This window comes from Hypomesus nipponensis, chromosome 22 (genome assembly GCF_054491055.1).
Source record: "Hypomesus nipponensis isolate SF chromosome 22, ASM5449105v1, whole genome shotgun sequence".
NCBI classification, from domain to species: domain Eukaryota; kingdom Metazoa; phylum Chordata; class Actinopteri; order Osmeriformes; family Osmeridae; genus Hypomesus; species Hypomesus nipponensis.
Genome location: NC_140382.1, coordinates 2,557,484 through 2,570,753, shown reverse-complemented (window position 1 = coordinate 2,570,753; position 13,270 = coordinate 2,557,484). Strand labels below are relative to the sequence as shown.

Below are 13,270 nucleotides of genomic sequence, written 5' to 3'. Positions count from 1 at the left end.
TTGTGGCATTTCCATACCATGGCTCCAATTCTTCTGAAACTTGGTGTGCATGCCTCATTTCTCATGAGGAACAAAAAAGCCTCAAGGACCCATAAGGTCTGCCATGATCGATTTTCCTGTACAGCGATAATTTTGGAAAACCTTAAGAATTCCTCTTCTCTTGAACCAAAGGTCTAATTGACTTGAAATGTTGTACATATATGTATCATTGACGTATTTAAAAATGTTACTTAAAGAAATTGAATCAAGTACGACATGGCTGAAAGGGGTGTATTTATGTAAATGTCCACATTGCCTAAATATGTTTGTGTCACTAAATCAAATGTATTTTTGAAGGATGGTTCAAACCTAATAGACTTTAAGGTGACATGCCTCTGAAGTACCATGCAAAGTTTCACCTTTATATGTCAAAATATGACTGAATTACAGCTGTTTGAACATGGACAGAATCTGACAATGCTCGCCATTGGAGAAACAGCTTTTTTTATTATCCAGTTATTGAACTTTATGTATTCCATGCCTGGGAATGGCTCAATTGGCTGAGATGTTGCGCTGGTAAGCAAAGGGTTGTAGGTTCAAAACCAGTTAGAGGCATAGTTTATTATTTTTTATTCTGACAAAACGGTTTGTAGTCTTCCGATCAATCCTCCGGTTGTAAAACATAGCAATGCGTGTTTATTTGAGCCCATCACAACACTCCAATCATCTGTTTAGCGAGACTGTGTAAACCACTGCAAAACAAGCCAGGTTCACCACAGTAGCTAGCTACTTGTAGTCTACGCATGGTAGAGATAACCATTAGCGTTATCTCTAATGAAGTAAATTGATTGTTCAGGTGGATCCCTTGTCTGTCGCACAAATTCATTTTAGTAACCTAAGCCAGGACACCCTTATCCCCACTGATGCAAGGCACGATTTGAAATTCCCTTCAATGACGAGTTATGGCACTCCAAACAACCTTTTAAACTATAAGTAAGTTATTCTTTACAACAGCAACCCAGTCGTCCCATTTTATAGGAAATGTACAAGCAGTTCCAACTGGCTGAATATAACAATGCTTACCACAGGAGAAACAGATTACTTTTTAATACAGTTACTGAACATGACACTGTTCAACACTGACAATAGCTCAATGGGCTGGGATGGTGACCTGTAAAGTATAAGGTAGTAGATTGGAATCCAGCCATTATCTTTTGGCCAGTCATAATTTTGATTTCTTGTTTAGTCAAACAGGCAGACATCCTTCTGAAATACCATGCGCAATTTCATGCAATTTCACCTTGAAATGTCAACCGTTTCTTAACCTTTGTCCCAAAGCTGACCAAAAACGAATACTCGTATCACGCAGTCGGAGCACAGCTAGATAATCAGCGTCAGCACCCTTGGGTACCCAGCCTGCAGTGCGGCATGTCAAAAAAACGTAAAGACTTGTGGAAAATAGTTTGGTTACAAAAGCCGTGTGAGGTATTTCAGTTGTGTTTGTTCAGTTTGATATTGGTTAGTTAATATAATCTTGTTGGTCATCCTGATTTTGTATGTTGTGTAGTTTAATGGGACCAGACAGTCGGCTGCTTTACCGTCACAGGCTATTCTTGCAAGAAGCTGAATATGAGCGCTGCCCTAGCCCAGTTGCCCATATGACTTGCTAGTTGTGCAGTGACTGAGAGTCTGGAAAGAGATCAACTCAAGAAGAGTTTCAAAATCCTATGAAATGTTAATACTCAGCCCTTACTAATTATAAAATCTCAGCAGTTGGTGTGTAGCAGAGAGGCCAGAGAGACTGACTTGTTACCTTATGCTCATGAGTTCAAATCCCTGTTCAGCCTATTTTTGTTGGCCAAACTTGAAGTCGTTTTGCTCTCTTGTTGTCCAGGTCTCGATCTTCTACAGCGTACATGTTTAATATTTTGCCATTTTGCGGAGGAACCCGCATTGCTGCTTGCAGCTATATTTATTATTATTACACATCTTCTGCCATGGGAGTCTATGGCAGCCCCTAGAACCGCATGGTCAGAAGTTGTGAAATTTGACACACTCTTTGGGGCCAGTCCCCTTATCAATTTCTCCAAGTTTCATGTCTCCCATTCAAACCCTGTAGCGCCACCCATGGGTCAAAGTTGAAGGTGTGGTTACACACGTTACCTTTGAACCATATGACGCATTTTCCAAAATGAGGTGTCATTGGATTCCCTGGATCGAGACGAGAAGTTCAACGCACTCCATGCTGTCATACCCACTCATATAGATTGTCCACCATTTTGTCCGCCCTATTATTAAGAGGTCCGAAAAAGGTAGTGTCATTTGAGCTCTAGGGGCCGCTACAATAGGACAAAATTGTGTTTTGACCAATAACTGTTGATTTGTTTGCCGTATTTAAGTGATTCTCATGTCTCACATCTTAGGAGATCCCGTGTCTGACGCATGATACCACTTGTGATACCAGACGAATTGATGAGGCCGCCATTTTGAATGAATGAATACAACTTTTTTCTCTACTGTGTATCCAATATACCCTCCAATGTATCCAATATTCACCAGATTTGGCACTGATTATCTAAAGACCACAATCACCTTGAGATGTCAAAATGGGACTGAATTGCAGCTGTTTAAACTTTGGCCAAATCTGACCATGCTTGCCACAGGAGAAACGGCTTACTTTTTGTATACAGTAACCGTACACAGCAATTCCCAGCACTGAGAATGGCTCATTGGGATAAGACGGGCTCCTTTGAAATGCAAGGTCGTAGGTTTGAATCCAGCCACAATCATCAAGCATGTCATGATACTGGTTTATCTGTTTAGTGAAGCCAGGTATGCCACAGTAGCTGTCTAGTAAAGTATAATCATAATGGTCACGATAATGTTTCATTCTCAGGGAATTTATACTCAGTCAGATTTATTGTGCTTTGTAGATATAATGATGCTACATCTTGCCAGCGCATCGGATTTCTTGCATCATAACGTCTGAACAGATTTGTCATAAATCACAAGGTTTGTCTCTTCTGATTCTACGTGGCATACCAAGTCAAAATATATCACATTGTCCTGTGTCGGCCAATTCGATTTGTCATAAAAACATACTTTTTTAACTCCTCGTTCGCCGTTGCTCCTATTTTCATGGACATGTAATCAAATCATTTTCAGCAAGTGACCATGGTATGGGTGGGATAAAACAATTTGAGGTTTCCATTATTATAAAATAACTAATGCACAGTGCCCATGATGACGTCAGTGATTTCTAGAATTATAGATGAGGGTAGTGCAGTGCCCATAATGCAGCTGGTGGACACAGTTCTTCTCAGTGGCTTTGATAGGCTACCTATATTTCTCAGATCACAATTGAAATTCTCTGTTATTTCGTAAATACTTCTTCAACCTACACATCTTTTCTACCGTATTTTTCGGAATTAAAACCGCGGCTTGTACCCCAATTTTACAGTTTTCTTGTCATACCTGCAAACTCTGAAGGGCTAAAAAAGGTGACACATTTATACACCTTGATCTTTTGACCTCGATCTTTAGCCAGGCCCAGCTCCATTTGCACCTCAGCCCAGAGTCAAGCTGTGCTATATAAATTTAATCCTTCTCTTTAAGCTCGCTCATTCCGGAAAACAATTGTCAATATTTTACATGCTGGACCAGGGCTACTTTTTCATGATCGGGTTAGGGTTTGCGCCAAGGTATTGGTAAAAAGCAAGGTTTTAAAAAGCTTAAGTTACTTGACCCCAGGTACGTTCAGCTTGACAGCTTCCTTCACCTTAGGTTTGCGACACGACAAGCACCAATAATCTTCTGACCACAGCTCGGAAATTCCTACCCAGTCAAAATAGTCACAAAACGTACATTTTAATTTACTTATTTTTTTTTATTTTTTAACTCCACAATATTCCAGTGTTTTTGTTTTCCATTTTCTAATAAAAGAAAGAAAAGGTATACAGGGTGGGATATCACTACAGATTGTCAACAACTTCTCCACACTATGACCTACTGTCAGTCCAGTCATCCTCTAGATGGGGCTTCCTTCAATCCCTTGGCTTCTTCAAATTTGAGCACAGGCATTTGTGTCTGTTTGCAGGTAAGAATTCACCATCTCTTTTTTCCATGACAAATAAAAAAAATAACATGAAAAAAATCAGTATACAGTTACTTCATTAAAAGAAGGTAAAATGCATCCATAATGGGCCATGTTCAGTGCGCCCTGGAGAATGTGAAAATTGCTACTCTCCCTTCTCAAGTTTCCTGTCAGGATCCATAATCTGTATAACTTTGCCAATTTGTGTGTCTATAAAAACCCTAATCAGGTTACAAATGTCATAGCAACAACATTACGTTTTTGGTGTACAATTTTTTATATATATATACACACAGGTTTGGCTTGTGGCAACTAACACCTGGTAAAATAGCACAAGAGAGTACTGACCAGTGTTCTACATACAGAGAAATCCACTGTTGATGGACATCAATGCAGCACACTTAAGTTCTTACCGACTTTAAATAAAAATGTAGCAGCCTAATTAAAGTGAAAAGTAATGTTGGCATTTAATCGCTGATAAAATCCATCCATTGAAGCTGATCCCAGTCTAAAAAGGTTCTTAACATATCTGTGCTGGGTAACTGGCTAACCTGATTGCTCACTATAAAAATCATTTCTGTCGAGGTACAAACACCATTGCCAGCATTTGTCTTTAGAAATGATGAAAAGAGTATTGTAATTTGAAATAAATGACTTTAAGGGGATTCTAACAGTATCAAAAAGAAAAACACAAAAGAAAAAATCTGAAGACAAGTTTCACAGCCACCAGGTGACAGGGTGGGTCTAAAATGTGTGTGTTTGCCAAGTGTCAGGTGTTGAAAGGTTAGTTGGGAAGCTTCAGTAAAAAATAAATATAAATGCAACACCCTGCCCAGGTCAGCAGAAGTTGGACAGACAAAAGTGTAGTGGCTTGTCCTTTTATTCTTGTTCAGTCAAGTTATTGTTGTATTTCATCTGCAGACTATGTACAATAATGTATTAATAGTTTACTTATTTTCCTATGGATTTCAGCGCTTTAACTTTGTAGAGCAGCTATGATCTTTTGTCCACTCATAATTGAATTATTCATTATCCCATGTAGTTCCAATGTTTTTGTGTTGGGAGAGCGGTGAGTCTCAGGGTGGGTGTTTGTACATGTACATGTGAGAGAAAATCCAAACAACAGAATCAGTATCCCAGCAGGGATATATGGGGGGGGAGATAGAGAGGAAAGAATAACAGGGTGTTTAAAGGGACAAGGATCAGGAAAAATGGGTGCCTATGTTTTTTAGATTTACAGTATGATGGTTGTGAGTCTTTCTGATGTCATCATTTTTAGGGTGATGGTGGTCAATAGCGTTCAGATCTTGAGGCTTTTTATAGTTTCTGCTCTCTTCTTTAGTAGATCTCCCAGCTCTTGCAGCGAGCGCAAGTAACTGTTCAGCACCTTGTCCATAGCAGCCTTAATGAAAGTCCCATCGTCCTGGACAACATCAAAGTCAAAGAATGAGGATAGATGGATAGATTTCTAGTTGTCGCCCTCCCCAAACAAACACACACACACACACACACACACACACTTACCTCTACAGTTAGACTGGCCAGTTTGAGGGACGTCAGGTTGGTTTCCTGCCCTCTGATGTACTCCAGGGCTTGGAAAAGGAGGCTCTGCAAGCTTCCTGACAACTCCTGGAACCCACATACCACTGCAGGCTGGAGGGGACAGATAACAGGTTGGACTAGAAGTTTCTTACTTGACAGCACATTATGCCCACCCAATTTTCTGCTAAGTCTGTAAGTTTAGTTTACTGGAGCAGTGCATAAGGGCTTTAGAAAAGTAAATGAAAACAAATAGTGTAAGTGGATTAAATTATAAATAGAAGAGATGACAATGCACCAGGGCTGTGTTTGTGTCCTTTTTCTTCTTTTTCTTCTTTTGAAGGTTGGATTTCAGTGGTCGAAGGATATTGGCACAGTAACTGGCTACCCAAAGGGTCAAGCACATCGTCTGAAAGACAGGGATGCAACCATAAGAGATTAGGGCTAACTCAATGGTTTTGGAAAACAAACATTTTAGAATTGCAAATTAGATGCATCTGTCATGTGTTAGTGAAAGTCTCACCTCAACAAAGAAGACAAGGTTTTCTAGTAAGGAGGGCTTGGTTTTTAACCGATTGTCCTTCATTTCCAATAAATCTCCTTTGCTCTTATTTAAGATTTCTGTAGAGACACGAGAAGCGCGGGGAAGGGAGGGGGGGTGTATATTAATTCCCATTAACAACCGTTTCTCTGGCTGCTGACGGGAACACCAGTGGTCTCTTACCTTGGAGCTGTGCAACTAATGATTTGAAACTGTTACAGATCTGGGTCTGCAGTTCTGAGGAGTCGTCTGAGTGGAAAAAATTGGAATAAAGCAAGCATTTAACTATAATGTTGATGACAAGTCTACAAGTCCCTCATTCTCTCCCTAGTCTTACCCTCTATCTTCCATGTCTGTCTAACCATACCTTCGTACCTCCAGACATCTGTGTAAGGCTGATAAGACAAGTCTAGCTACAATTGACCAGTCTTTCCTACCCTCCCAAGCTCCTCCTTACCGAGTCCAGCTGTCTCCAACTCCTGTAGTTTGACGGAAAGCTGTAGGGCAGCCGCTTGGCAATGGCAGCTCCCACTGGACAGTGCCTGCACCAGGCGAGTTGAGGGAGGGCCCAGGAATGGGTACTGGAACAGGACAAATGACTCAGATAAAGGACATTTCACAAATGTATACTGGTCTGCCCCGGTGTGTGGGTATTCTCACCTGTGTTGGTTTCTCGGCGATCTGGGCTGCAGCCTGTAGAGTCTGTTCCAACTGGGACAAGAGGTTGAGGCCCATGGTTTTGTCCATCACACCATTCTCATTGGTCTTGTCAGAGTTCCTTGGCGAGGGGGCATGCATAAGTAAGGCCAACGAAGCAATGAGGCGGAGTGTGAGAGATCGTATTCTCAGCCAGATGGACTCTTCCTCCACAGACAGACGCTTGTGCTCTTCAGTCAATTGTCTAGGAGGTGCACATGAGAAAAACATGAGAATACACACTCTACCATTAAGTTTGGAGTCACTTAGAAATACCTTTTTTCCTGAACAAAAAGACAATCTTTGGTCCGATAAAATATGAAGTACAGTGTAAACATTGTTAAAGTGGTTAATTACTATTTTAGCTGGAAACGGTTGATTTCTTACAGAATATACATATAGCCATACAGAGGCCCTTTATCAGAAAATATAAGTACTGTTTTTCAGTGGCATGTTCAGTTTCCTAATCCAAATTTATCATTTTAAAAGGATAATTAATCATTACAAAACCCTTTAGCAATTTTGTTAGCACAGCTAATAAATGATTCAAGAACCAACTATAGCTGCAAGCAGCAATGAGGGGGCCAAGCAGACCAAATACCTTTTGAGGCTTCGTCTGAAGATTTGGTGAACATTGGAAAAAAATTGTAGGAGTAGCAAAAAAACTGTCAGACTTGGGATCTACCATGATGTCACAAGACAAGACACATTTTTGCCTCCTGCTGCACCTCCCAGTGGTCACATTTGTTTTGATAAACACGGAAATAGCGGCATGGACTCAACTTTTCCCAGGCAATCCAGTGGTATTTCATTTTTTTAAATCGGGCATAGACTTAAAGTTGTGTGTGAACACACCTTCAACTTTTCTTAACTACATGTTCTTATGGTTCTTGCCTTTGGCACTTATTTTTGTTTTTTCACAATATGTGCTTCATGTTTTGGGGCTATCTTGTTGTCATTATCAGTGACCTCTGCGCTTTGTAAAGCTCTCTCTTGGAAGTCGCTTTGGATAAAAACGTCTGCTAATTGAATAAATATAAATGTAATGTAACTTTGACCTATTTTTGACGCTAGAGTGCTCCAATGGGAGACATAAAAAGGTGGTGAAATGGTGAAAAGGATAAGGGGACTGTCCCCCCAATGATACCCCCTTTCCACCAAAGTGAACCCGGGAGCTAGTTCGGAGCTGGTTCAAGAACGGAGCTTACCAAGAACCAGTTTGCTTTCCCACGGGCGAGAGCAACCACAGAGCCACGTCATTACGTCACTGTATACGTCTCATATTTCCCAGCAACGCAAGCGCGGTAGCGCCAAAAACAACATCAACAATGGCGGAAGTTTCGTTGCTGTTGTTGCTCATGCCAAACCTACATCGGCATCCAAACACGGCGCATCCGACGCGTTTGTTCAACTCGCCATTTGTTTAATCAATAAAATAAGCACATTTTCAGCAACTACACTGCCCACTTCTCGATACATTTTCATTCAGATTCTGATTTACAAGTACCGTTTAGCTGAAATATGAATTGTAAAAACTTAGAGCAATGGCGGCCAAAGCGTTTTGTTGGTCACGGTAACCCCGCCCGAAGCGGTTCTTTATTGGTTCGTAAACTAGACCAGCTCCGAAGTGGTGCTCGTTGCGAACCACGTACGGACCACTTTTCCGGTTCCCAGTCTGTCGAAAGAGAAAGAACTGGTTCGCGATTAGGCACCGGCTCCGAACCGGCAGCCAAAATGCGTTGGTGGAAAAGGGGTATGAGTGTGCCACATTTCCAACTTTATACCATACGGTTCTAGGGACTGTCCAATAGACTCCACTGGCAGAAGAGGACGCATAACAAATAAGATAAACAGACACAAGAAAATACAAAAGGTTGCCTATGCAGCTTTTCTGGTTGACCACCATTAAAACTGACCTTTAGACAAATTTAGTTTTGGAAGCATCAGCAATTTTGGGTTCAATTACAAGCTCAAAATTACAATTAAAACATTTTTGGTGCGGCGTTTAATTAATAAGAGAGATTTCGTGAATTGTAGCTGCAGTGCAACCATAGACAACTTTGTTGCTGGCATTGTGACAAATGAATCATGCAGCTAAAACGAAGGTTTCATTTACTACCGTTGACCTCGTCTTTTCTTTGTCTATGAGTGCGGAAACTCCCTTTCTCATCCATTAGGTATGCGTTGGTAGTACAACAACTGTCTCAAATACAAGTGTTCTATATTGTGTAGAAATCTGAAGCAGCATGCCGAAACGTTCATACACGTTAACATTCAAACAGAAAGCTGTGCAGAAAGTTACGTACAGTGCTCTGTGTAAATGAGTCCACCCCCTTTAAAAAGTAACATTTTAAACAATATCTCAATGAACGCAAAACAATTGTCCAAAATGCTGACAAGACTAACTCAAATTAGGGTGATGCAAAAATGAGTACACCCCACAACAAGTAGACTACATCTAGTACTTTGTATGGCCTCTAGGGCTGCAACAACGAATCGATTAAAATCAATTATTAAAAGCGTTGGCAACGAATTTCATTATCGATTCGTTGTGTCGCGCGATTATTACACCACTCAATAAGTCGCGGAGATGTGAGTATAAAAAAAAAAAAGGTTAGTTGAGCGCGGAGCAAAGCGGAGGTAGAGGAAAGACCATCGGAGAGACGTTGTTGAGTAACGTTGTTCTGAAACATATGGCAGAGAAATCAGTACGACCTAAGTCATCCAAGGTGTGGGAGCATTTCACACTAAATGCGTCGAAAAGGTGTGTTAATTGACGAGGGTGAAGTTAGTTTCATATTCGACATTCATCTCCTATTCGGAAGACGTTACTTTACAGCGTCGCGCTTGGGACCGGGTGAAAACTATCCATACCATTTTGAAAAATGTTGACTTTTATAATATTTTTATGAATATAAAACCTCAGACAGACACCTGAGTATCTTAACAATGTCTAGTATACTTCCACAGCCTTTACTTTTTCAATTAAGTTTCAAATGAAATGATAGAAAATCACTGATTGAAAATAGCTTAATCCTCGCCAATCTTAAAGGTCACATGACATGACAACTTCAATTTAGGAGGTTATTTAACATTAATATGAGTTCCCCTAGCCTGCCTTTGGTCCCCCAGTGGCTAGAATTTTCGATAGGTGTAAAATAAACGCCCTGGGTGTTCTTCTCCGCCTTGGAGAAAATGAAGGCTCAAACGCTCCGTTTGAAAATCTGCTCCTTTTGACGTCACAAGGAGACTCTGCACATATTTTCGCTGGAAATGCGCAGACACAACCTCTCAAAGTTTTGCATGTCTGCGCCAAACATTTCAGCCACCACTGTTTCCTTAACTTGAGCCTATACAAAGTTCGCCTTGCTGGGCGTCTGAAATTAAATTCTGGATCAGTAGCCTACTCCTTGGTTCAGCTACAAACCTCGGACATGTAAGTCAACTAACGCTATATCATTTTGTTGCTTGCGATATGGTTACCTAGCTTGCTACCATTAGAATCTGGCTGTAACATTAGCTCTGCAGCCATCAGCTGAGGTACTGTCGCTAATGTAAAGGTAGTTAGCATCAAGTATTTGTTAGGGCTGTCACGATAACTACTTTTTCTTGTGCGATATAGTGCACCAAAATTGATTGCGATAAACGATATTATTGCACACACGTCAATTGTAATTTTCAGTCCATTGTATGCCACTAATAATAATAATGATCCCCCCCCCCCCCAAGGTGAGTTTTCATGGCTGTTCGCGCGTCTATGTCGCTTCACTCCATCATCCCTTACTGTTTACAACGTTAACAGGGCTACTTGGTTGGTGTTTACTTTTTCTGCTTGAGAAGGTGTGGCGTGAGAGCGTGTGAAATGGTTGGAATGCGTGTGTCTCACGGCCAATGTGTGAGAGTTGGCAGCCCTGTGTTTGTCAAAAGTTTGCAGCATATTTGTAAATGCTGTTTTTTTGACTGTGTTTAATGGCTGCATCTCTTTGGCTATATAGCGAGTTACGCTATCCGTGAGTGTGCACCATTTCGCGCTGTCACGTTTACATTTGCACTGTCGGGAAAAGGCATCTGTAACAGAACTTTAAGGAAGACCCCTTTCCAGCTCCAGCTGCAGTTGTTGTTCACAGGTTGAAAAACTGGGTGGGATAGACAGTTATGTATTGCTAGGTGAGATGTTAGGTTAGTTGCCTCTTCGTTTCCACTTGTTTTAAACAAAGTTGACATACCGGCTCGTTGACGTTAATTGGCTCTCATCTCATTCGTCTTAAGGACAAAATGTTCCCACACCGGAGCTGAAGATTGCGGCTTTGAAACCAAGTCAATTTGAACTTGTTCTTCCTAATTAGCTGTAGATGTCACGAAACAGAATACTTTATAACACAGTGAGTTCACGCCTTCTCTTCACCTGTCGGTGTCCGCTCTGTGTGTGGAGACGCTAGTCCCGTCTACGCTTTCGACACAGAAAGCAGAGAAGATGACTGAGGCAGCGGGATTGACTAAAATGTTGGTGACATTCGTTCTTATGTAAAAATTAATGTAATCATTATTTGTTATAAAAATGATCAGTTGCAATATATTGCAGCACCAAAAATTATTGCGCTCATTTCCATATACCGTGCGATAAGTCAATATATTGACTATCGCGACAGGCCTAGTATTTGTGTGAATACACATTCTGTAACACAGTGTTGTACGCTTTGTTGTTATGTGGATAACGTTCTGCTTTTGGTGTTATGGCGCCGCAATATCCGCTTTACCCCACATTGAAATGACTGAGTGTGCAGCTCTGCAAACCCGGGTTATCAGATGAGAATGGGCAAATTCGAGGCATCTTACAGCAACGGGTCTACGAGCCATTACGATACATCCACTGTAAACATTAGCGCATGGTGCCGCCTCTCCTCATCATACATATGCACCAGATTATTTTAATAAAGTCTGGCCTACTTCCACAACCTTTCAATTTTCAAAACTGTTTTAAACAAAACTCAAATAAATTGTTCATCTCTGAAAATAACATTAAATCCACGCCAATATTAAAAACTTTTTCAAAATTGTGTGCCTGTTTGTGCACATTCTGAAGATGTTTTGCACTGTGAATTTGCACTGTCAGTTCTGTTTTTGAATAAAGGGTTGGAAATTATACTTTTTTTTTTTTTTATCCAATTCATCGATTAATCAAAAAAAGAATCGACAGATTAATCGATTACTAAAATAATCGTTAGTTGCAGCCCTAATGGCCTCCATGATTGTTAATGACAGCACCAAGTGTTCTAGGCATGGAATGAACAAGCTAAATTACTAAATGTAAACAACGTAAATGTTTAAATTAATTGTATACAATTATGACTATTACTACAAGTTTTTTACAATAGACTTACTCTATACTGCCCTGCGTTCATTGAGATATTGTGTAAAATGTTACTTTTCAAAGGGGGTGTACTACGCTGAGCACTGTACATGTGTAATAAATACTGGGGTTGTATTTAACCAATTTCCAACAGTTTAAAAAAAAATTTGGTGCAGCGTTTATTTAAGGGCGGCATTTATTACACAACGTTCATTTTTGGTGCGGCGTTTACTTGAGGGCGGCATTTATTCGAGGGCGGAGTTCATTAGAAGCATAACAATGGATTTTGCCACTAAATGAGTGACTTGGCATTATTTCTGGACATATTATCCACAACCGAAGTGTGTTACACAATTCTGTAAGATCGCCTATACTCGTGCATTGCTTGGTATTGTAGCGACAATACTCTTGGTACCCAGAATGCCCCACAGCAAGCTGAAAAGCTACGAAGTTAAGGGCATTAGCTTAGTTAGATAAGCAGTGTTCGGAGTTGCACATCTGTTGCACATCTGTTGTTGTGTTTCTTCTGTTTTGATACGTGTAATCGATAAATTACCTACCGTATTTTATGGAAAATAGGCTGCATTTTCTATAAGCAGCATCCCACCAGAATGGGAATTTGTGTTTGTAAATCTAGGCCGCGTCTAGGCCGTTCTGGAATACAAGCCGACTTTTTACTTATCCAGGAACATTCGTCATTGGACAACTAGACAACATTCCCATCAGGGTGAACACAAATTATGTATACTACTGTCTGTAGTTTAATGCTATGGTCTGTAGTTTACATGATTTGAGTGTTCACCCTGATGGGAATGTTGTCTAGTTGTCCAATGACGAATGTTCCTGGATAAGTAAAAAGTCTGTTTGTATTCCAGAGCGTCCTAGACTCGGCCTAGATTTACAAACACAAATTCCCATTCTGGTGGGATGCTGCTTATAGAAAATGCAGCCTATTTTCCATAAAATACGGTAGGTAATTTATCGATCCCCATGGGTAAATTGTAGGGTTGCAGCAGGCAAGAAGAGGAATATATAATATATATAATACAAATATATCCATTCATCCATCATC

General features: G+C 40.5%; 2 protein-coding genes across 8 annotated transcripts in view; one reads left to right on the top strand and one right to left on the bottom strand.

Annotated features, from left to right (window-relative positions):
• golga2 (golgin A2) overlaps positions 1-13,270 on the top strand; it is a 142,188-nt gene that overhangs the window by 115,719 nt on the left and 13,199 nt on the right. The gene's annotated exons all lie outside the window — the stretch shown is intronic.
• The window catches only part of naa25 (N-alpha-acetyltransferase 25, NatB auxiliary subunit), a 40,574-nt gene continuing 31,148 nt past the window's right edge, over positions 3,845-13,270 (bottom strand). For 4 of the 6 annotated variants that reach the window (XM_084686557.1, XM_084686560.1, XM_084686559.1 and 1 more), the window contains 7 exons: positions 6,813-7,053; positions 6,610-6,733; positions 6,336-6,401; positions 6,135-6,232; positions 5,910-6,020; positions 5,597-5,725; positions 3,845-5,495 (listed from right to left, as the gene is read on the bottom strand). In XM_084686557.1, coding sequence (XP_084542683.1) covers positions 5,373-5,495; positions 5,597-5,725; positions 5,910-6,020; positions 6,135-6,232; positions 6,336-6,401; positions 6,610-6,733; positions 6,813-7,053 — 892 coding nt within the window. In that variant the 3' untranslated portion in view covers positions 3,845-5,372. The remainder of the gene's footprint in view (positions 5,496-5,596; positions 5,726-5,909; positions 6,021-6,134; positions 6,233-6,335; positions 6,402-6,609; positions 6,734-6,812; positions 7,054-13,270) is intronic. The other 2 variants (XR_014740892.1, XM_084686558.1) reach the window with 2 other exon arrangements.